Here is a 24265-nt window from a genome sequence, read left to right as displayed (position 1 = left end):
CATATATTGTTTTACTCTTTCTGAATTACATTTTGGTGGATGAAAGTGAGCAAGAACAGACCAGAGAAAACATTTATTATCATTATTCTTAATATTAACAACTGCCTTCTTTAGTTTTATTTCTTTTGGTAATTCAATATAAGAAGAAGCTTTAAGAGGGTTTGATTTTAGAATGTGTATATCTAAAAAGATGATTTTTTAATATTGAATCCACTTCCTACCACTGTATTATCAACATCCTCCTCTTGTCTTGATAGTTCTTCATAAACCCCACTATTCAAAAAATCTTGAAATGATGTTATAAAATGAAGATCTGTTCTCATATAAGGAGTTTGTTCTTCATCTTGTCTTTTCATATTCATTTTCACTCCCATATAAAACTTTAAAGTTTTCATTTCTTTTAATGTCTTTTTAATAAAATTTTCAACATCGGGTTTCACTATTTCAATTGATTCAGCTATTGATGATGGACCGGGTTCTCCAAATTGAAAAATCCTTATTTTTATATGCCCTTTAAATGCCCCATCAGTGTTTTCAATATAATAGTCTCCCTTTACTTTAAACTCATTTTTCTTGTGTTTTTGTGATTGAAGATGTTTATTATAACTACTCTTCAAAACATCCTTTGAACAGATATCACAATGTTTTCTTTCCAACTCAAGAGGAGATATTTTATGAAACAGATTAAATGTGTGTTTGTTGGTTCGGAGGTGTTTTCTATAATGTTTATATTCGTGATTACAAACATCGCAGTATGTTGTATTCACCATATTTATATAATAAATCTTTGCTTAAACTAAAATTTTCTTGATGAAAATTTCGTTTGTTTTACAGGTGAATCTGTGCTTAAAACCATTTTATCCTCCAACTTTTTCACTTAATAAATACAATGTTTCAAGACACAAAAGACAAGTTTCAATCAATCTCTTCATTTGTTAAAGATACTGAGAAATATGTCAAGGATGTAAAATTGAACAAAGATAAATATAACAACTATTGGATAAAAACTATTATGGTAAATAATATGAGTTCTTCAATTTCCTTCAGTGGAAGGGCTTTTAGTATACCTGGTAGAACATCAATTAAAGTATCTCTAACAAAAGTTTCTCCTCTCCTTCTAGTAATATATTCAAAACTAGAAAAAGCAATGAAACAAGAAAAAGTATCAAAAAACAAAAACCTTATGGATGAAGCTTTAGAAAGAAAAGATAAGACCATCTGTCATATGCAAGGAGAAATTTGTATTTTTTTCAACAACCCTAAAGATGTAAATCCTGATGAAATAAAGGATGTTAATATATCAGGTGAAATGACATTTCGTTCAATAGTAATTAACGATCATTTTAAAATTACCTTTAATATAAAAAAATGTTGTCGTTGAATCTGATAATGAAAAAAAGTATATCGATATCGATGGTAATATACAACTGAAAGTATAGATGAATTTCAGTTTAAGTAAAGTTTTACTTTATAAATATGCTAGACTTTCCTGATTCTCCATATGACAAATTTGAGAATTGTTATCAGTCTTGTTATATCAGAAAATCTCAGTCTTGGTATATAAATGGAAAACATAATGAATGTGAAAAATATCAAATAAGTCTTATTGAAAAAATAACTAAAACAAAGGTAAATAAAACAAATAAGCAAATCAATTTAAAAACTAGTAAGTTAGAGGATGTAAAGAAAAAAATGAATATCCTTGAATGGACTGAAAACTTTGATGGTTATCAATTGAACAATGAAAAAACAATTTACTATAATCTCAAAATGATATGTGGCTCAGGAGGTGGTAAAACAAGAGCATTAAGAGAAGTTTATCATTTCGTAATGGCACAAAAGGGGTATCTTAAAAAATATAAAGATTCAAATGTTTTGTTTGTCAATATTTTAGATGGGGATTATTGTGCAAAGAAAATTAAACTATTGAAGGAATTTGAGAATGAACAAATCTTTATAGGTTCAATGAGTGAGCTGATCAACCTCCAGGTTAAAAGGGGAGACAAATAAATATACCTTGGGATAGCCTGGTTATATATATACAAAGCCTGGTGTTGGCTTAGTGGTTAGGGTGGCGGCTTGGGATCCCAGTGTCCCGAGTTCGAATCCCGCTCAGCTGCTGAATTAACACCAGGGGGTTGACTCAGCCTGTCATCCTTCCGAGGTTGGCGAAATGAGTACCAGTATACTGGTCCCGGTGTATGCCCTGGTTAGAATAGGTGTACCATATCCCTGTGTTGTAAGAGGCGTCCAGGAAGGGCATCCGACCATAAAACATTGCCTCACAAAAAGCCAAACCCCTGCACAGCAGGGAAAAACGGATAAAAAGGGGGTTTATTTTTAGGGAAAAAAAAGGGAATCGCTGAAAATCCCCCATTCATTTACATGGGGAAAAGTGAGCTAGAACCAGTATATTCACCCTACTCACCTGTCTCTGTTATCATCTGAGCTCAAGCATTTGGACATCGTTATTGCAGCACTCTCTGAGGTTCGGAGACCGGATTGCGGCGAGATCATGGCGGGTGGTTACACCCACTATTGGTCTGGTTGCTCTGATGGTTACCATGACCAAGGAGTTGCTGTAGCTGTGTCCAATAAGCTGACTCCAGTGATAATTGAGGGAACACCGGTCAATGAGCGAATTATGAGACGAATGATTAGTAACTTCCTTGAGTGTCGTTTCCCTGGTCTCTGTAGATGCTCCGACTGAGGATGCATTCTATGCCATGCTCGAGTCTGCGGATGATCAGTGTCCCAGGTGAGATACACTTCTAGTCTTGGGGGATTTTAATGCATCGATTGGAACCGATAGGGATGGTTTTGAGACTGTGTTGGTCCCCATGAGTCTGGAACTGTGAACCTGAATAGCACTAAGTTCCTTGACTTTGCAAAAAGCCATGGACTGAGGGTGGCTGGTTCATGGTTTCAGGGCCCACAACATCATCGCTGGACTTGGTATTCCAACGCTGGCGGTGTGGCAAAGGAGATTGACCATGTCCTTTGTGATGGTCGCTGGAGGATGATCCAACACTGCAGGTTCTACCGGAGTGCTCAGTTCCTCAAGACTGACCACCGACTTGTTGTAGCAACTCTGAAGTTGCACCTTAAATCCAGGAGAATGGTACCATCCCAGCCTAGGCTGGATGTTGGCAAGCTCAAGGATGAGAGGGTAGCTGAAGAGTTTGTGAACAGGCTGAGTGGAAAGTTGTGGAGCGCCTTCAAGACCACCATCCTTGATGTTGCTGGTGGATGTCTTGGAACTCAGCGGAGGGCGAAGAAGAATTTTGTCTCTCAAGGGACACTGGATACGATTGACCAGAGTCGCAGGGCCAGGCTGAATGGCAGAAATGAGCTGTTCAGGGAGCTGAGGCGTAAAACTGCACGTGCACTAAGGGTGGACAAGGAGGCCTATGTGCGAGGAATCTGTGAGGGGGTAGAGCATCACCTGTGGTCAAGCGATTCTCGTCCTGCTTACAGGGGAATTCGCGCATTGCGTTCATCCAAGCCCATCCCTCGGAGCACTGCAGTTAGAGCAGAGGGTGGTGGGTTCTTGACAGAGGAGTCCGAAGTGAAGGCCCGCTGGGCCGGTTACTTTGAGCGGTTGTACCAGGCTGATACACCAGTTGTCGAGTTGGACGTCAGGGGTGTTCCAATCACTGTTGCTGACCCTCAAATCAACTGTGGTCCACCTTCGTTTGTGGAAACACATGCTGTGGTAAACCGGTTGAAATGGGGTAAAGCTTCAGGGATCTGTGGCATCAATGCTGAACTTCTCAAGACTGGTGGAAATGCTGTACGGGTCATTGCATGCAGTTCTGTGCTCTGCCTGGAACACAGTCATCATCCCAAATGACCGGAAGAGGGGCGTTGTTGTCCTTCCCTGGAAAGGGAAGGATGATTGCCAAGACTGCAACAACTACCGAGGGGTGACGCTGCTCTCAGTGCCAAGCAAGGTCTTTGCTCGGATAAATATCGATAGGGTTCGCCACCATCTGCTTGAGCACCAGCGTCCACAGCAAATCAGGTTTTACACAAGAGAAGTCAACGATTGACCGTATCCTTGCTCTTCGGGTCCTCACCGAACGCAGATGAGAGTTTCGGCAGGGGCTGCTCACAGCCTATGTAGATCTCTGCAAAGCGTTTGATTCAGTGAATCGTCATGCCCTCTGGAGGATTCTTGGTCTTCGTGGGGTGCCACCAAAACTGATCGATCTGATGTCTGAACTCTACTCTGGTACTGAGAGTGCTGTGCAATGTGGTGGTACCATCTCTGACTTATTTCCAGTCGTTACTGGAGTTTGTCGTCAAGGGTGTGCACTGACCCCCACACTTTTCAGCACTTGTATGGACCGGATTCGGGGGATGATGTCGGAGAGATCAAGAGAATCAAGAGATCAAGATCAAGATTCTCTTCGGAGAATCCTTGGCTGTCACTGGTCTGACTGTGTCCAACGAGCAGTTGCTGAGAAAGACTCAAATGAGATTTGGTACCTGCATAGTCCGTGAGTGTCAGCTGTGGCTGTATGGACACGTGGCTCCTTTTCCTGATGCAGATCCTGCTCACCAGATTCTCTCATCGAGGGAGTCTCGTGAGTGGAGGAGGCCAATGGGTCAATCACGTGTCTCATGTTTGCAGCAGGTTGATTAGCATATCAAGGAGATGGGGATGGACCAGGCATCTGCCTGGGGGATGGCCAGACGGAGGCCCCTGGAGTACCGGCGGAAAGTGGACGCAGCGACGCACTGCTCTGCTTCATGCTCCCATACCTGCCTGACCTGACCTTTTTTGGTCTTCCCATAGAAGACATTTTAATGATATGCTGAGAATTATTCAATGTAAAACTAGTGCGGCACTCAGTAGAACATATACCTCTGCTCGACTGAACAGTTTACGTTTTGTATCCCAATGATGGGCCGGATCTGCATCCGGACCTGAACCAAAATCAAATTGGCTTGTTCTCATCATCTACCCAACTCATCCACCAAATTTTATCATAACCTTTCCACAACATTTTGAGATCTCCTGTTCAGAGACAGACAGACAAACAAACAGACAAACAAACAAACAAACAGGGGTGAAAACACAACCTCCGTCCACCTTAGGTGGCGGAGGTAAATATAATCGAGTTCAGGAAATGCTTTAAAATTGCACGATCACATCCTCTCGAATAACCCCTTTCAAACGATTATGCCAAAGGCCGACACAACTCCAACTCAGCAAACCAGTCATTACAGGAACGGTTGTAGGAACATTGATGCAACACCAATGATAGATATTTTTTTTAAATCTGGTTTGCCTCTAATAACACAAAGTATAATTTACTTTGATACATCGTTCATTCATTCAGAAAGTAAAAACCATTGGTTCAATCAGAGTGGTGGATCTCAAAGCCTGGTTCCTCACCGCTCCATCATCCGAGAGATGCAAGACATACAAAATTAAAATACCGTAACAGTCCCACTAGGTCATTCTGAACATCACCACACACTAGGTAATATCGTTCATGCGATCACCAGATGGAGATAATGAACCACTTGAAATAAATGCAGGTGAGTACATCAAGGAAACATACTTGCTCCTTATTTATTCGTTATTACGCTCAACCATAATGATTGGTGGGGGGACAGTGAGGGGGCAGGTTAAGCCCACATCGAAGAAGGCATGGATGGTTTGACAGAATGTTCTCCACAGCATGTGGACTTCTCCCCTGACAGGGTGGAGAAGTTTCGTACCCAGCTCGATACCTCTTCTGCAACTGGTCCTGATGGCACAAGTGTTCGAATCTTCAGGAAATGTGTGTGCTGCGGTCCTAACATATATTCATTCTCTCATTCTCTCATTCTCTCATTCTCTCATTCTCTCATTCTCTCTCTCTCTCTCTCTCTCTCTCTCTCTCTCTCTCTCTCTCTCTCTCTCTCTCTCTCTCTCTCTCTCTCTCTCTCTCTCTCTCTCTCTCTCTCCAATCTCTCTCTCTCTCCACTCTCTCTCTCTCTCTCTCCAATCTCTCTCTCTCTCTCTCCAATCTCTCTCTCTCTCTCTCTCTCTCTCTCTCTCTCTCTCTCTCTTTCACAGGTCCTTGGATAGGTAACTTCCTCCTTCATGGAAAGTTGCAAATGTCACTCCGATCCATAACAAAGGTTCCAAAACTGACTCCCTCAACTACAGACATATCAGACTTCTCTCCACCATTAACAAAGTAATGGAGTCCATCACTGTATCTGGCAAGCATGGTGTTGGCTTAATGATTAACGTGGCTAGCTTAATATCTTAGGGTCTCGAGTTTGAAACCCTGTCGTGACGTTGAAATAACACCAGGTGGGTTGACTCAGCCTGTCATTCTTCTGACGTTGGCAAAATGAGTGCCAGCTTACTGGTAACAGGGGCACTGCATCAGCGTCATAGCCACACTTCCAGAAAAAATTATGCAACTGGCAGCCACGGGCTTCATACAAAACAACAACTGTATCTGGCCTTAGGCACAATATCTCTCCTCTAACAATCAGTTTGGTTTGTGACCTCGCTATTCCACCTTCGACGTTACTCATGCTGGCAAGGCAGTGAATGGATTTTTCAGGGGATGGATGAAACACACATTGATTCTTTAATACTCTGTTGCTCTCAGGGCCATTGTTATTTGTTTTTGGGTTATTCCTCCTTTTGTATGCCCATTTCACCACCCCATTCTCTTTAGTTGTTTGTAAAGCTTCCACGCTTTATCGTTTAGCTCCTCCATGAGCAGAGACCCTGGGAAGGGAAAAAGTGAACAATGGTTTTGAGATAAGTAACATTACATTCTGGATTTGCATCTACCCTTCATGACTTAAGTAGGTTGTAGTTTAAAACAAAAGTGCAGGTCAAATTTGAACAACTGAATTTCAGGTTAAGAACATTTTTACAACGCACGATGATGCATTGGCTCTCAATCATATATACAGGACATGAAGCACAAAACTAGCATCGTTTTAGCTAATGAATAAAGCTCTTCTATCCACTCAGTCACTACTTTCTCAGTGAGCTAGCCAAGATTCTCAAAGCCAGGATTCCAGAAAAAAATATCACAAAACTGTCAGTAAATGAAAATATCCTTCAAGAAATGTCGGCCGGTGCAGCCTCACTCCTGCTCATGGAGGGTCACTTGACCAAAGGCAATGGCACGTCATGTGATCTTGCACGGGCATGATCGCTTGAGAAGTACGATTTGAGATGTGTCTGGGGGTTTTATTTCATGGACGATGTACAGTTTTAGTAATTTCGAAACATTTTTTTAAATCAGTACGTATTTATTTACCCTTTACGTATTCATGACCCATGTTGCTGGAAAACCAGGACAGAAAGATCGCGTTCTCCTGACAAGTTAATGCAAGTAAAATTTTCTCATGAGATCTAATGAGATTCTGGCTGACAGGATGGTCGATGACAATGGTTCCCAAACTTTTTTGGCCATGACCGAAAATTTGAAATCACATTCACCTTGCGACCCAAATGGGTACCGGTACCGATGATAAAAAACTGTCAGAGAAAACGCTTTTCATGTGAAACCCTCCCCTCAAAAACAGGCATTTTGAGGGGGGGGGGGTTCAAGTTCAGGTCATGACCCCGGGTTTGGGAACCTCGCCTCCAAGCTATCTCGCCTGGTAGTGGGGCAGATAACAGTAATTTTTGAAAGGAATCGTGCAAATTATGATACAAGCATTAAATTTGGCACATTTGTTCTCCAGGAGATTCGAATCAAATCTGCCTGATTGGCCATTTGAAAATCTAAATTTTTCAAAATTTGGATTTTCAAATGGCCAATCGGGAAGATTTGATTAGAAAGCCCTGCAGAACAGAAATGCCAAATTTGATGCTTGTATCATAATTTGCACGATTTTTCTACTATCTACTACACTATGGGCGCTTCCACGCTGACGGACCTCTGGTAGCTAGTACCTGTTACTGCGTTTGCACCTGGTGGGTAACTGGTGAGATCTATCTATCCGGGTTCTGCCAGACATCTTTGTTCTTTCTTCCTTTCACACTTCTTTTTACTTTTTCACATTTCTCTTTATTCATTGTAATTCTTTCTCTTTCTTTTAGTTTATCTCTTTTACTCTTTATTTCACTTTCTTTATCTATCTGTCATGGAAGCCTGGTGTTGGCTTAGCAATTACGGTGGCTGGCTTGGGATCTTAGAGTCCTGAGTTCAAGCCCCTGTTTACATTGAATTAACACCAGGTGGGGTTGACTCAGCTTGTCATCCTTTTGAAGTTGGTGAAATGAGTACCAGTGTACTGGTAATAGGGGCATTGTATCAGCGTGTAAAGCTCACTTGGCTGCGCCTGAATGAGTTTGAGGGTAGTGCGGCAGCGGCTGAAACCCGAATCCAATCCGGGTTACTCCTGATGACTCCATATTTGCTCTTTGCTTATTCGGGTTCCTCCTGATGACTCCAATGCAGTATTTGGTCTTCCGTTTGATTTGAATCCCAACCCAGCTATAAACTGTCATCCCGGTGTTTCTCAGGCAGGGTGATTCATCAATGTGCGTGCTGCCCATCGGGTGGACAATACATGGGTGTCCTGTCTGCCGGCATTAGTTGGTGGACATTAAAGTTCCCACAGTGTCCTTCATGAAGGGTAGGCGAGCTATCGCCGGCAACATGAACCAATTAATAATTCCTGCCCTAACCAGCAGAGGGCATTGCTTCAGCGCAACAGCCACTTCTTCAGCAAATGATGCCACCCGACAGCCTTGTTCTGCAAACGAACGAACGATGATGAAGAAGAATGAGGGTCTCATAAAGAGCAATAAATCTCGTACGATGGTTTTGTCATAGGCTGCAAGTTGTGAGCTGTGAGCTGTGAGCTGTGAACTATATGCTGTGAGTTGTTTGGCACGATGCATGGACTGTGAAAATGAAACGCACATGAGCAGTGAGCAATGGTTTGTAAGCTGTGAGGAATGATACATTTTCCATGGACTGTAAGAAGTGATGGCGTAAACAACAGGCTGGTGTAAGCAATGGGGTGGTATAAGCAATGGGGTGGTATAAGCAATGGGATGGTGTAAGCAACTGGATGGTGTAAGCAATGGGCTGCTGTAAGCAATGGGATGGTGTAAGCAGGAATGGTGTAAGTAATGGGCTGCTGTAAGCAGTGGGATGGTGTAAGCAGTAATGATGTAAGCAATGGGGTGGTGTAAGCAGTTATGTTGTAAGCATGTAGCTGGTGTAAGCAACGGGTTGCTGTAAGCATTGGGATGGTGTAAGCAGAAATGATGTAAGCAGTGGGGCTGCTGTAAGCAATGGGATGGTGTAAGCAGTAATGATGTAAGCAATTGGCTGGTGTAAGTAATGGGATGGTGTAAGCAGTGGTGGTGTAAGCAATGGGGTGGTGTAAGCAATTAGATGGTGTAATCAGTAACGGTGTAAGCAGTAATTATGTCAACAATGGGCTGGTGTAAAGGCCCTGTCAAACCTTGACGATTTCGCCAGCGTATGCCTGACGTATGCCAAATTTAGCTAAAACGCTGGCACACGTCGAAAACGTTATGGATAAGTTTGTATACGTTAAGAGCACACTGGCATACGTTGTAGTACGCTGGCATACGTCTTTGTACGCTGGCATACGTCGTAGTACGCCGAGGTGTTAGACAAATTTTCCATGCTTGAAATTTTTTGACGTATGCCAGCGTATGACTCACACGTTCCGCATAATGCTGGCCATAAGTTGTAGGCACGTTACGCGATCGTTGACATACGTCGACACACGTTACGTGTAAGTTACTCATAAGTCGAAACACGTCGAGGTAATGTTTAGCGTACCCGAAACTTATTTCTAACCTATGAGCAACGTGTTGTAGGCACGCTATGTGATCGTTGACACACGTCGACACACGTTACTTGTAAGTTACTCATAAGTCGAAACACGTCAAGGTAATGGTTAGCGTCAGTGTTCCAGACTCCCAGGTTTTTTTTTGTTTGTTTGTTTTTTTTTCTCTTCGGTATGACGGTGATGTTGACACTTCGATTTCTAGTGTGGTTATGATATAATATAATTAATAGGCTGCCGCTCAACGATTTAAATCATAACCGCACTAGAAATTGAAGTGTCAACATCACCGTCATACCGAAGAGAGAAAAAAACAAACAAACAAAAATAACCAGAGTCTGGAACACTGACGCTAACCATTACATTGACGCGTTTCGACTTATGAGTAACGTACAAGTAATGTGTGTCGACGTGTGTCAACGATCGCGTAACGTGCCTACAACTTATGGCCAGCGTATGCGGAACGTGTGTCACACACCGACTACGTCGAGAAATTTTCAACATGTTGAAAATTTCTCGATGTACTCGGCGTATGACGACGTATGCCAGCATACTACGATGTATGCTAATGTACTACGACGTATGCCAGCGTGCTCTTAACGTATACAAAACTTACCCATAACGTATTCGACGTGTGCCAACTTGGTTCGGCAAATTTTTCATACGTCGGCATATGCTGGCTAAAACGTCAAGGTGTGACAGCGGCTTCACACTTCGATGTCTAGTGCGGTTATGATTTGAATCGTCGAGCCGCAGCCTATTAATAGCCTACGCCACGTGATCGTCGGCGATACGCTGCCGCGCGCTATGCATAAGTTACACTATCGTTGGGCATAGGTTGTGAACGCCGACAACACGCTCAGCATTCATTGGTATAAGTTATCTATATGTGATTGAAACATTCTGTGTACATTACTAATACATTATGCATACGTCCAACACGTTATTATACGCCCAAAACTTAAAAAAACATCAATAGTTCAACGTACGCCAGCGTGTTACATACATTTCGAGACCTTGCCATACGCTGGCTAAAACGTCAAGGTGACAGGGCCCTAAGCAGTGATGGTATAACTAATGGGACGGTGTAAGCAGCAGTGGTGTAAGCAATGGGATGGTGTAAGCAGTAATTATGTCAACAATGGGCTGGTGTAAGCAGTGATGGTATAAGTAATGGGACGGTGTAAGCAGCAGTGGTGTAAGCAATGGAATGGTGTAATCAGTGACGATGTAAGCAATGGGCTGGTATGAGCAGTAATTATGTCAACAATGGGCTGGCATAAGCAGTGATGATAAAAGTAATGGGACGGTGTAAGCAGCAGTGGTGTAAGCAATGGAATGGTGTAATCAGTGACGATGTAAGCAATGGGCTGGTATAAGCAGTAATTATGTCAACAATGGGCTGGCATAAGCAGTGATGATATAAGTAATGGGACGGTGTAAGGAGCAGTGGTGAAAGCAATAGGACGATGTAAACAGCGGTGGTGTAAGCAATGCGATGGTGTAAGTGGTGGTGTAAGCAATCAATGGGCTGGTGTAAGCAGTGATGTTGAAAGCAATATGGTGTTTAAAACAATGGTGTGGTGAAAGCAATGATGGTGTAAGCAATGGGATGTAATTGCGCCATAGTGTAAGCAATGGGATGTTGTACGTAATGGGGTGGTGTAAGCAATGGAAGGATGCAAGTTGTAATGGTGAAATAAATCGAAGGAGTGATCATGTAAGCAATCAGGTGTACAGGTATCCCTCGATTTATGTCGATTCTACGTTGCGTCGTCCATCAATATGTACCCAGGCTTTGAATTACGTCTGTTGACATCGAAGTTACGTCGTTCATGTCACGTGCTTTGGCTTTTTCGGTCCCGCCAGTTTTCCTGAACAGCCCAATCTTACCGTTGTTAAGGTTGAGACCATTAACGTCACAAAGCTCGCAGGCACGCACACAGGCACACGCGGTTTGTCGTTTCAAGTAGTATCTGCATTGAAGTGCGACAGAGGTTTTGTCCAGCGAGTGCTACGTCACACTGAGAATGACGACACGGCAAACAGTGCTGCAGTGTGTGGGCCAGACACCTTCGTACTGTGTTGCCAGATAGTACGGCGGATAAGCTCTCATATTTTAACAAATTGTGCATTTTATGAGAAAAGCATGAAATTTCTAGCATAGTTAGGTCATCCCATAATGTTTATTTTCGGGTGTCGAGGGAAATCAGATTTAACCTCTGAGGGGACAGTGAGAGGTCAAATCCAAGATGGCCGCTAGTCACCCGGGTCTAATGTTCAAACGTCCTTAATTTTGGAACCAGACTGCGCAGAAAAACATTTACGGTGTCATTTCCAACTAAATTGGGGATGCCCATTCTTTTGGTGATAACCTCTGAGAATGTCAGAATTCAAGGAAATGAATTTCGGTCAAGGTCACACTCACACTCGTCTACTTCGGCATGTGGCAGATGCTGTGCAAAAGGGGTGTAAGAAGGTGACCATACGTACCGTTGATACTGATGTGGTTGTACTGGCTGTAGCTTCATTCAGCAAGACAGCTCCTAATGAGCTGTGGGTTGCCTTTGGTGCAGGGTCAAGCTTTCGTTACATAGCTGTTCACGAAATGGTTGCCACAATGAATCCAACACAGTGTCTGACTCTCCCAGTCCTTCACGCTTTCACAGGGTGTGACACTGTATCTGCATTCGCTGGCAGAGGAAAGAAGACTGCCTGGGAAACTTGGAAGTCTTTCCCAGAGGTGAATGATGCTTCCAATGAACTCTTATGGATGCCAAGTGAGGTCAGTGAAGGATCAATGTTACTGCTGGAGCGATTTGTGGTGCTAATGTACGACCGAACCAGTGAGAGCACGGAAGTGAATCATGCCTGGAAACAGCTCTTCACACAAAAGTGTAGAACTCTAAAGAACATTCCTCCAACCCAGGCAGCACTCAAACAGCACATGAAGCGCACTTGCTACCAGGCCAACTGTTGGAACCAGGCATTGGACTTTGGTCCTGGATGCAGAGATGCCAGAGCCATCTGACTGGGGCTGGACAAAGGAAACAACTGGGTGGCAGCCGCTTTGGACCACTCTCCCCAAAGCATCAAAATCGTGCCATGAATTGATCCGCTGTCGCTGCGAGAAAGGATGCACTGGACGGTGCAAGTGTGCCAAAGCTGCGCTCAAGTGCCTTGCACTGTGCTTCTGTTCTGGAGGCTGTTAGATTTTGATCACTACCATTACCAATCATAATTGCTATTAATAAAGTATTAAATAGACTAGCAGCATGGGACTATTCTGTTAATTTTTTTTGTATTATTATCCCTATAGTGTCAAAATGGAAGCGAAGTTTCGCTATATTGCTTGGGGTCCAATCCATTGTCTTTACCGAAAGAATGTCCAAAAGTTTTTAACGTAATTTGACCTTGATCGAAATGCATTTCCTTGGCTCCTGGCGATCTCAAAAGTATCACCAAACGAATGGCCATTCTAAAATTAGTTGGAAATGACACCTTAAATGTTTTTTTACACTGTTTAGTTCCAAAATTTAACGCGTTTGAACATTAGACCCGGTGGACTGGTGGCCATCTTGGATTTGACCTCTCACGGTCCTCAGAGGTCAAATCTGACTTCCCTTCACATCTGAAAATAAACCTTATGGTATTCACCAGCGATGTCAGAAAATTCATGCTTTTCTCATGAAACGCACAATTATTGTGCTTATCTGCTGTACTAAGATGTAAATCTAAGATGTACTATCTGCGTGCTGGTGGTGATAAGAGTAACCCTGTGGGTAAGGAAGTGTGTAAACCGGTAAACCTGGAGGTGAAATGGGACGTCATACGAGGAATGGTGAGTGGTGATCGTGCTGGTGATGTTGGTCGGCACTTAGGTTTGGACTCCAACACCCGCACGTACAATTTATAAAAATGCACAACAAACTCGGGAAAGTGCTAAACGTGCTCCGCCATGAACATCCAAGTTCATTATGAAGCGAAGGAGCTCGTACATGGGAGAAGATGGAACGCGTGCTGGCCATGTGGATTGAGGACCTCGAGAGTACGAGGACGTCTGTGAGTGAAGCAGTCACACAGCACGGAAGATAAAAGTCTGTACGATGACTTTAAAAAGGAGAGTGAGAGTTCAGTTTCCGCTGCAATGGCTAACCCTAACAAATCCACCTCCCACAATAGTCTTATTTCATGACTATTTCTAATGAAACAAAGAAAAAAATGATTCGATTTAAGTCGCAGTTTTCAAGAACACATCCCGCATGAAAATCGAGGTATACCTGGCCATGAGCCAGCACAGGTGTGAACATCCTACACGAAAATCGAGGTCTACCTGACCATGAGCCGGCACACGTGTGTGAACATCCTACACGAAAATCGAGGTATACCTGGCCCATGAGCCAGCACACATGTGAACATCCAACACGAAAATCGAGGTATACCTGGCCCATGAGCCAGCACACGTGTGAACCTTAAAGCTTGCCGACATGTACGGAATTTGACGAATATAAATGGGAATGACTCCTTCTACACCTTACAGGTGATGCCCCATATGAACGAATCAGACACATGTCTGCACACCTGCCAAACCTATCTTCAACATTATTATAAAACAAGGCAGAGCCGACCGGTCGCTTCACTTACGGACCAATTAGTCATCCTGTTTACCAAACTTACCCAAGTGTAGAGTGCTTTCATTATTCCCCGTCCTCACGTCTCACCCCCCCCCACCCCCTTTTGTCCCTACGTTTGTCCTGATGTCCTTTCCCGCTAGAAATGTCTCGCATACGATGACAGGCTTTGATTGGCCCTCCGTTTGGGGATATGGGGAGAAGGGAAGGACAAATTTACCAGTGCAACAAGAGTGCTTTAACTTCAGCGTTGCCGAGGTAACAAGGAAATTGTAATATCCTCTGCCACCACCACCAGGTGGCGCTACACGGTACACATTTACATCGAAAATTTACGTCCTCCCCCCCCTCCCACCCCCACACTCCCGCATGAGGCCATGGCCACGTAGCCTATGTTACCCCCCACACAAAGATGCATTTGTACCCCCAGTTTGGACTTTGTAGCTTACAAGATGTGGCCGTGCATAAGGAACAAAGAAAGCCACAGAGTGTATGTGAGAAAGAGATGGGGAGAGAGAGAAAGAGAAAGAAGGATATAGAGAGATATATAGAGATAGGGAGAGATAGGGAGAGAGAGATAGAGATATAGAGAGAGAGATATAGAGATAGAGAGATAGAGAGAGAGATATAGAGAGATAGACAGGGAGAGACAGATAGAGAGATAGAGAGATGGAGAGATATGTGGAGATGTGGGGAGGTGGAGATGTGGAGATGTGGAGATGTGGAGAGATAGACAATGGCAGAAAAAAAAATATATATATATATATTTGAGCCATGTCTATCCGTTTGTCATGCTATAACTTAAGAACGGATTAACAAATTTCAATGAAACCAACAACCTGGTGGATTCAGGGAACTCCTCGGAAGGTTGCTGATGCAAAACAAAAAAGGAAGAAAGTTTGTGTTTGCGTACGTGTGCCAAAACTGCAAACAACACCTTGCAATTTACAATCTATCTCTCTGTCTCTCTCCCTCATCCCCCCCCCACCACCTCCCCTCTCTGTCCCCCCCCCCCGCCGCCTCCCCTCTCTCTCTCTCTCCCCTTCTTTCTCTCTTAATATTAACAACAGCAAAGCGAGTGTATAGCTCGGTCAGTATCTTCCCACCACCTAATTTTATTTTTCCCATTAACTCTTCTTCGTGTCCAGGCTCGAGTTCCTCAAGGCAGTATTCTGGGCCGTTCGTTTTTCTGGTTTTCATCAATGATCTCTGGAAAATTCTCTTTATCTCTTTGCTGATGACTCCACCCTCTGCCATGACATCTTTCATCCTTCTGACAGACAGGCAGCAGCAGCCTCTTCGCTCACTGCAGATCTGGATAAAATCACAAACTGGTCCAACATGTGGATCGTGTCTTTCAATCCTCACAAATCTCACAATCTCACAATGTCTCTCCTCCGAAAGGACCATTTCGAACCCCAACCACCCCCCCCCCCCCAATCTACTTTCTCAACAATCCCCTTGAAGAAGTCCTATTTTTCAAGATTCTGGGTCTCAGGATCTGCCATGATCTCTCCTGGGAAAGCCACATTTCCAAGCTGACCTCCAAATCCAGTCGCCGACTGGGAATCCTCCGTCATGCAAAGTCCTTCCTCGGCCCAACTGAGCAACTGACCATGTACAAAGCTTTCGTTCGCAGCCTGATGGAGTACTGCTCTCCCCTCTGGGCTGGTGCTTCCGCCTCACACATAGTTCAGCTTCACGCTGTGGAAACCAAGGCATTTAAGATCATTGGTATCTCCCGCGATGAGGCTGAGGCTTTGTGTCTCTCACTCACAAAAGGCAGGTCGGTCGTCTTTCTGTCTTCTACCATCTGCTCTCCAGCCTCACCCCTCCCCCCACTGCTCTGACTGTTATCTGTCCCCCCTATATTTTCATATTTTCGCAGGGTGTTCAAGGTCTGCCAGCAACCCCCTTCTGGTGAAACTACCAAAATCACGAATCACTGTTCACCTTCACTCTTTCATTCCTCTTTTTCCCGCCTTTGGAACAAACTCCCACACTCTCGTCAATCCCACTCTTCCCTCCAGGTCTTCAAATCAGCGGTTCACCACCATCTCATATACACTGATGAGCCAAAACATTATGACGACCTGCCTAATATGCTGTTGGTCCTCCATGTGCCGCCAAAACAGCGCCAACCCGCCAAGGCATGGACTCTACAAGACCCCTGAAGGTATTCTGTGGTATCTGGCACCAAAACATTAGCAACAGATCCTTCAAGTCCTGCGAGTTGCGAGGTGGAGCCGCCGTGGATCAGACTTGTAGGTTCAGCACATCCCACAGATGCTCAATCTGATTGAGATCTGGAGAATTTGGAGGCAAGGGCAACACTGTGAACACTTCATCATGTTCCTCAAACCATTCCCAAACAATGTGTGCAGTGTGGCAGGGCGCATTATCCTGCTGAAAGAGGCCACTGCCATCAGTTAATACCATTGCCATGAAGGGGTTTACCTGGTCTGCAACGATATTTAGGTAGGTGACACGTGTCAAATTGACGTCCACATGAATGGCCGGACCCAGGGTTTCCCAGCAGAACAATGCCCAGAGCATCACACTCCCTCCACCAGCTTGTCGTCTTCCCACAATGCATCCTGGTGCCATCACTTCCCCAGGTAAACGGCACACACGTACACGGCCATCCACGTGATCTAAAAGAAAACGGGACTCATCAGACCAGGCGACCTTCTTCCACTGCTCCAAGGTCCAGTTCTGACGCTCGCTTGCCCATTGTAGGTGCTTTCGATGGTGGACAGGAGTCATCATGGGCATCTGACCGGTCTGCGGCTATGCAGCCCCATACGCAGCAGGGTGCGACGCACTGTGAATTGTGACACATTCCTCCCATGACCACCATTAAAATTTCCTGTGACTTGTGCCACAGTAGACCTTCTGTCGGTTTGGACCAGACGGGATAGCCTTCGTTGCCGTTGCACATCGATGAGCCTTGGGCGCCCGACACCCTTTCGCCAGTTCGTGGTTTGTCCGTACTCGGACCACTGTCAGTAGGTACTCACCACTGCTGAGCGGGAGCACCCCACAAGCCTTGCCGTTTCAGAGTTGCTCTAACCCAGTCGTCTGGCCATAACTATTTGGCCCTTGTCAAAGTTGCTCAGGTCTTTACTCCTGCCCATTTCTCCTGCATCCAACACATCACTTCAAGAACTCACTGTTCACTTGCTGCCTAATATAACCCACCCCTTGACAGGTGCCATTGTAACAAGATCATCAATGTTATTCACTTCACCTGTCAGTGGTCATAATGTTTTGGCTCAGCAGTGTATTCCCCCATTCAAAACCTCGATCTATTTTTACCCCTGCTCATCCACCCCAAACCCACCTCCTTCAAAATTCCCTGCTTTCCTTCCTGAAAGTCCCTGTAATGTCCATCTTGTATTCCCCATGTTCCCCGCCCCAACCCTCTCCCTTCCACAGATCTCCTAATGTCTCTGTTCCCCACTGTTTTGTCCTTCCCTATCCCGCCTCTCGTCTCCTGTTCCCATTGTTACATGTGCTGTAAGTACTGTGTGTTAACTCTAATACGAGCTTTGACAATGTATACACAAAAAAAACAGCAACAACCGTTTTTTTTGTTACCATTACGTCAACATTGGTATTCCTGTCAGTGAAGCAATGGGTCATATATGCTAGTTGATAAAACACTTGTGGTTCTGATATCATCCCAACAAGCTATTCGTGACAAAGCTTTGTAACACTGTCATCACTTTCAATCTGGAAATTGCGACTAAACATACTGAAGATCATGTTAGGCTGTTTGGTATTCTGTAATCTTGGCACTTGGCTTGATATTGCTCATGAGACTGGGATCCCAGGTTCAAATCCCTTTGTTATAACATAGTGATATAGCTCATGAGAGTGGGATCCCAGGTTCAAATCCCTTTGTTATAACAGTGATATAGCTCATGAGACTGGGATCCCAGGTTCAAATCCCTTTGTTATAACATCGTGATATAGCTCATGAGAGTGGGATCCCAGGTTCAAATCCCTTTGTTATAACATCGTGATATAGCTCATGAGAGTGGGATCCCAGGTTCAAATCCCTTTGTTATAACATCGTGATATTGCTCATGAGACTGGGATCCCAGGTTCAAATCCCTTTGTTATAACATCGTGATATTGCTCATGAGACTGGGATCCCAGGTTCAAATCCCTTTGTTATAACATAGTGATATTGCTCATGAGAGTGGGATCCCAGGTTCAAATCCCTTTGTTATAACATCGTGATATTGCTCATGAGAGTGGGATCCCAGGTCCAAATCCCTTTGTTATAACATAGTGATATAGCTCATGAGAGTGGGATCCCAGGTTCAAATCCCTTTGTTATAACAGTGATATAGCTCATGAGACTGGGATCCCAGGTTCAAATCCCTTTGTTATAACATCGTGATATAGCTCATGAGAGTGGGATCCCAGGTTCAAATCCCTTTGTTATAACATCGTGATATAGCTCATGAGAGTGGGATCCCAGGTTCAAATCCCTTTGTTATAACATCGTGATATTGCTCATGAGACTGGGATCCCAGGTTCAAATCCCTTTGTTATAACATCGTGATATTGCTCATGAGACTGGGATCCCAGGTTCAAATCCCTTTGTTATAACATCGTGATATTGCTCATGAGAGTGGGATCCCAGGTTCAAATCCCTTTGTTATAACATAGTGATATAGCTCATGAGAGTGGGATCCCAGGTTCAAATCCCTTTGTTATAACAGTGATATAGCTCATGAGACTGGGATCCCAGGTTCAAATCCCTTTGTTATAACATCGTGATATAGCTCATGAGAGTGGGATCCCAGGTTCAAATCCCTTTGTTATAACATCGTGATATAGCTCATGAGAGTGGGATCCCAGGTTCAAATCCCTTTGTTATAACATCGTGATATTGCTCATGAGACTGGGATCCCAGGTTCAAATCCCTTTGTTATAACATCGTGATATTGCTCATGAGACTGGGATCCCAGGTTCAAATCCCTTTGTTATAACATAGTGATATAGCTCATGAGACTGGGATCCCAGGTTCAAATCCCTTTGTTATAACATAGTGATATAGCTCATGAGACTGGGATCCCAGGTTCAAATCCCTTTGTTATAACATCGTGATATAGCTCATGAGAGTGGGATCCCAGGTTCAAATCCCTTTGTTATAACATCGTGATATAGCTCATGAGAGTGGGATCCCAGGTTCAAATCCCTTTGTTATAACATAGTGATATAGCTCATGAGAGTGGGATCCCAGGTTCAAATCCCTTTGTTATAACATAGTGATATAGCTCATGAGAGTGGGATCCCAGGTTCAAATCCCTTTGTTATAACATAGTGATATAGCTCATGAGAGTGGGATCCCAGGTTCAAATCCCTTTGTTATAACATAGTGATATAGCTCATGAGACTGGGATCCCAGGTTCAAATCCCTTTGTTATAACATAGTGATATAGCTCATGAGACTGGGATCCCAGGTTCAAATCCCTTTGTTATAACATAGTGATATAGCTCATGAGACTGGGATCCCAGGTTCAAATCCCTTTGTTATAACATAGTGATATAGCTCATGAGACTGGGATCCCAGGTTCAAATCCCTTTGTTATAACATAGTGATATAGCTCATGAGACTGGGATCCCAGGTTCAAATCCCTTTGTTATAACATAGTGATATAGCTCATGAGACTGGGATCCCAGGTTCAAATCCCTTTGTTATAACATAGTGATATAGCTCATGAGACTGGGATCCCAGGTTCAAATCCCTTTGTTATAACATAGTGATATAGCTCATGAGACTGGGATCCCAGGTTCAAATCCCTTTGTTATAACATAGTGATATAGCTCATGAGACTGGGATCCCAGGTTCAAATCCCTTTGTTATAACATAGTGATATAGCTCATGAGACTGGGATCCCAGGTTCAAATCCCTTTGTTATAACATAGTGATATAGCTCATGAGACTGGGATCCCAGGTTCAAATCCCTTTGTTATAACAGTGATATAGCTCATGAGACTGGGATCCCAGGTTCAAATCCCTTTATTATAACAGTGATATAGCTCATGAGAGTGGGATCCCAGGTTCAAATCCCATTGTTATACAGTGTTTGCAGTCCTTAATATGTAAAGCATTTCGGGATTGATCGTTTTGACAATCACAAAGGGTTGTAGCAAATACAACAACAACAACAAAGAGATTAATTTGCTCTGTTGGACAAATTATTATGGTTTGGTCAAGCATACTTTGGCTCTTCAACAAAATAGGCTTCCATACATTATTTTGATTATTAACAATAATTACCATCATATTGCTTAACCGTCACTCTCACTGTAAGCATCAGTCATATAACAACAATGATAATCATCAACGTGATCATCCCAATTATCATAATGATCATCACGATGGTATCACATCATAATGAGCTATAATCACGATGGTATAACAAACATGATCATCCACATCATTTTGATCATCATCATCGTCATTCCCATCATTATGATTATCATCATGATCATCACCCTAATTTTGATCATCATCAAGGTCATTCCCATAATTACGCTTATCATCATGATCATCCCCGTCATTATGATCATCCCCATCATTATGATTATCACCATGGTCATCCCCATCATTATGATTATCAAGATCATCCCCATCATTTTGATCATTATCATGATCATCCCCATCATTATGATCATTCCCATCATTATGATTATCATGATCATCCCCATCATTATGATCATAATCATGGTCATTCCCATAATTATGATTATCATCATGGTCATTCCCATCATTATGATTATCATCACCCTAATTTTGATCATCATCATGGTCATTCCCATAATTATGCTTATCATGATCATCCCCATCATGGTCATCCCCATCATTATGATCATAATCATGGTCATTCCCATCATTATGATCAGCATCATGATCATCCCCATCATGATGATGATCATTCCCATAGTCATCATGATCATACCCATTACAATTATTGTAAAGAATTTGATCCGCTGGTGGTATTGTTACCGAGGAGCAGTTGTGCCTCTGATGTGATTCCTCCTGCACATCAGGGGCAGGATTTTGGAACTCGGCTATGGCACAGGCACACAATGGCTTACTATTTTCGGGAGGCATCATTGGATCTTTCACGTCCACCAGCGAATGCTGGCAGATGGGATACCCAGTTCAACGTCCCTTCAAAAGACGGCGTACTCGTTGATGCATTACTCTGCCCGTGAGACACCAAGGTAATGGTTTATAGTCTGGTCGGGAATCAAACCCAGGCGAATTACTTCAAAGTTAAACCCAGAAAAGATAGTTCAAAGATGAGTATGTTCCTTCTATCCTGTCCTGTGACCTGTCAACCCAACAAAAACTAAAATCATTATATCGATCATCGAATTATCAGCCACTACAATTATTATAAATAATACCATCAACATTGCCAGGATCACCACAATATTCGTCATCCTCATCAGCACAACCAAAAATGTCACAATCGTAATCAAGTAAATAGTTCATCGTCAATCATCATCATCATCATCATCACAATGATCATTGTGTGTACAGCCATTGCGGAACCCTTTTGAGACGCTCTTGGATCGATTACCAAGGTGGTGCAAGTTGATTGTGGCGAATGGATGACCTGGAGATGAGTGCGCTCGAAACACTAAACAGCAAGGTGAACGACGTGCCCAGGTGCAGTTTACCAAGAGCAGAAGAAATGAGAGGACGCTCCGAGGACGAGGAGGACGAGCACGAGGAATCATTGTCCTTGCTGATCGCTGCATGGGGTTCTGAGGTCCCGGTGAGAGAGAGAGCGAGGGAGGCTCGAAGAGGGGGTGGGGCCAAGACTGGCCACGCCCTAAATGCAGGGGTGGGAGAGAGGGACTTGGGGAGAAAATGAGCAGAATCGCTGGAGTTGGGAAAATTGAGTGGGGGGGGGTGTATGAGTTGGAGGGGAGTGGTAGGAGGAATAGCAATAGGATGGGGGAGTGGGAGGAATATGGGGAAAACGGGGGAGGGGGGGGGCAGGACATGGGCTAAAATATTGAAGGTGTGCAATATTGGGGGATGCTGCAGAGAGGATGGATTTTATCAGCAGATCTGAGTGGGGTTCAGGGGTCAATTTGATCGAATACTAACTCATGATGGTGAAAGTACCATCGTCTGCATTGGCGGACAAGTTTAAACAACAGACATGATCAACCAAATGGCCATGAGAATCTGTAATCCACGATGGGAAGTTTATTTCTTGCTTTGATGAAAAGGTAACGTCGGTAACACCAACCGCATCTCGCTTTACCACGGTGGGTAACATCAACCGCACCTCGCTTCCCACGGCAGGTAACATCAACCGCACCTTGCTTCCCACGGCAGGTAACACACTCTTATCGACCCTTAGTTGATCACGATTACAAGCCACTGGCCACTGGTGAGTAGAGATGAGTGCAGTTTATATGGTTTATTGAGAGAAGTGGTGGAGTTCACAAGATTAGTTGGCGGAGTTTGCATGGTCGATCGGTATAGCTGGATGGATGATTTCCCAAGGTGGATTGATGGAGTTCAGGGTGGACTGGTGGAGTTCAGGGTGGACTGGTGGAGTTCAGGGTGGACTGGTGGAGTTCAGGGTGGACTGGTGGAGTTCAGGGTGGACTGGTGGAGTTCAGGGTGGACTGGTGGAGTTCAGGTTGGACTGGTGGAGTTCAGGTTGGACTGGTGGAGTTCATGTTGGACTGGTGGAGTTCAGGGTGGACTGGTGGAGTTCAGGGTGGACTGGTGGAGTTCAGGGTGGACTGGTGGAGTTCAGGGTGGACTGGTGGAGTTCAGGGTGGACTGGTGGAGTTCAGGGTGGACTGGTGGAGTTCAGGTTGGACTGGTGGAGTTCAGGTTGGACTGGTGGAGTTCAGGGTGGACTGGTGGAGTTCAGGGTGGATTGGTAGAATTCAGGGTGGACTGGGAATGTCGGTGCTCGAATGGTGGGTCGGTGGGGTTTATTTTGATGGTGTTCACCATGGGTCTTCTCTACAACGACAATACAGAACAGTTCATACCATTTACGATGCAACACTCTGCTGTGAAACACCAGGGCAGTGGTTTATAGCCATTACACTGATATAACTGTGACTTCCACAAACGTATTTATTTAATTTTTTTATCACTGAGAGGTCTTTTAACTTAACAATTACATTCATGAGTAACGATCATAAATAACCACGATGATCATTTCCATTATCCTGACGATGTAACATGGAGATATTGAGAGGTAAAATACCAAACGAGAATCACTGATAATACGCTTAGAATGAAGAGTTTTTTAATCCGTAATTCCAGGAATAATTATGACAAATGATTATGTTTTTATCTTTGCCGGTGGTCTTGGGGGAGGGGGGAATGGGAATTCTCGATGTAAATGTGTTTCGTGTTGCGCCACCTCCAGGTTTTCCCTGCTATTACAAGTTCCCACCATTTACAGTGCACTATTCCTGTCCCCACGTTTTCCAGTGCAGTGAGGTATTTTGAATTACTAGTGCGGGCCAGTATGTGCAGCTTCGTTCCTTCGCTCTCGAAAACGACGACTGGATTGGGGCATTGTTTCAATTAGATCGGACAAACCGTATTATAAATGGCCATAACTTGGGAAACACCTGGGAAACATACTCAGGTCCCCAGCGTCAATTGTGACGTCATATCAAACGAAGAAGAAGAAGAATTGTGACGCCCCTCTCTCTCTCTCTCTCGCCCCCCCCTCTCTCTCCCCGCCTCTCTCTCTCCCCCCTCTCTCCCCCTAGTCTCGCCCCTCTCCTCGTTCTCTCTCTCT

At 44.0% G+C, this 24265-nt stretch overlaps 1 protein-coding gene across 1 annotated transcript in view; it reads right to left on the bottom strand.

The window, feature by feature from the left end:
• LOC147023979 (cadherin-13-like) overlaps positions 1-22309 on the bottom strand; it is a 91725-nt gene extending 69416 nt beyond the window's left edge. Inside the window, exon 1 of the mRNA XM_085890085.1 lies at positions 22155-22309. Within this exon, the coding sequence (XP_085746211.1) occupies positions 22155-22235 (81 nt within the window). The 5' untranslated portion in view covers positions 22236-22309. The remainder of the gene's footprint in view (positions 1-22154) is intronic.
• Positions 22310-24265: the final 1956 nt, after the last annotated feature.

Source organism: Eptatretus burgeri, chromosome 7 (assembly GCF_056783735.1).
Source record: "Eptatretus burgeri isolate ZD-2024b chromosome 7, Ebu_testis_v1, whole genome shotgun sequence".
NCBI classification, from domain to species: Eukaryota; Metazoa; Chordata; class Myxini; order Myxiniformes; family Myxinidae; genus Eptatretus; species Eptatretus burgeri.
The sequence above is the reverse complement of the archived record's forward strand: the minus strand, read 5'-3'. Positions and strand labels throughout refer to the sequence as shown.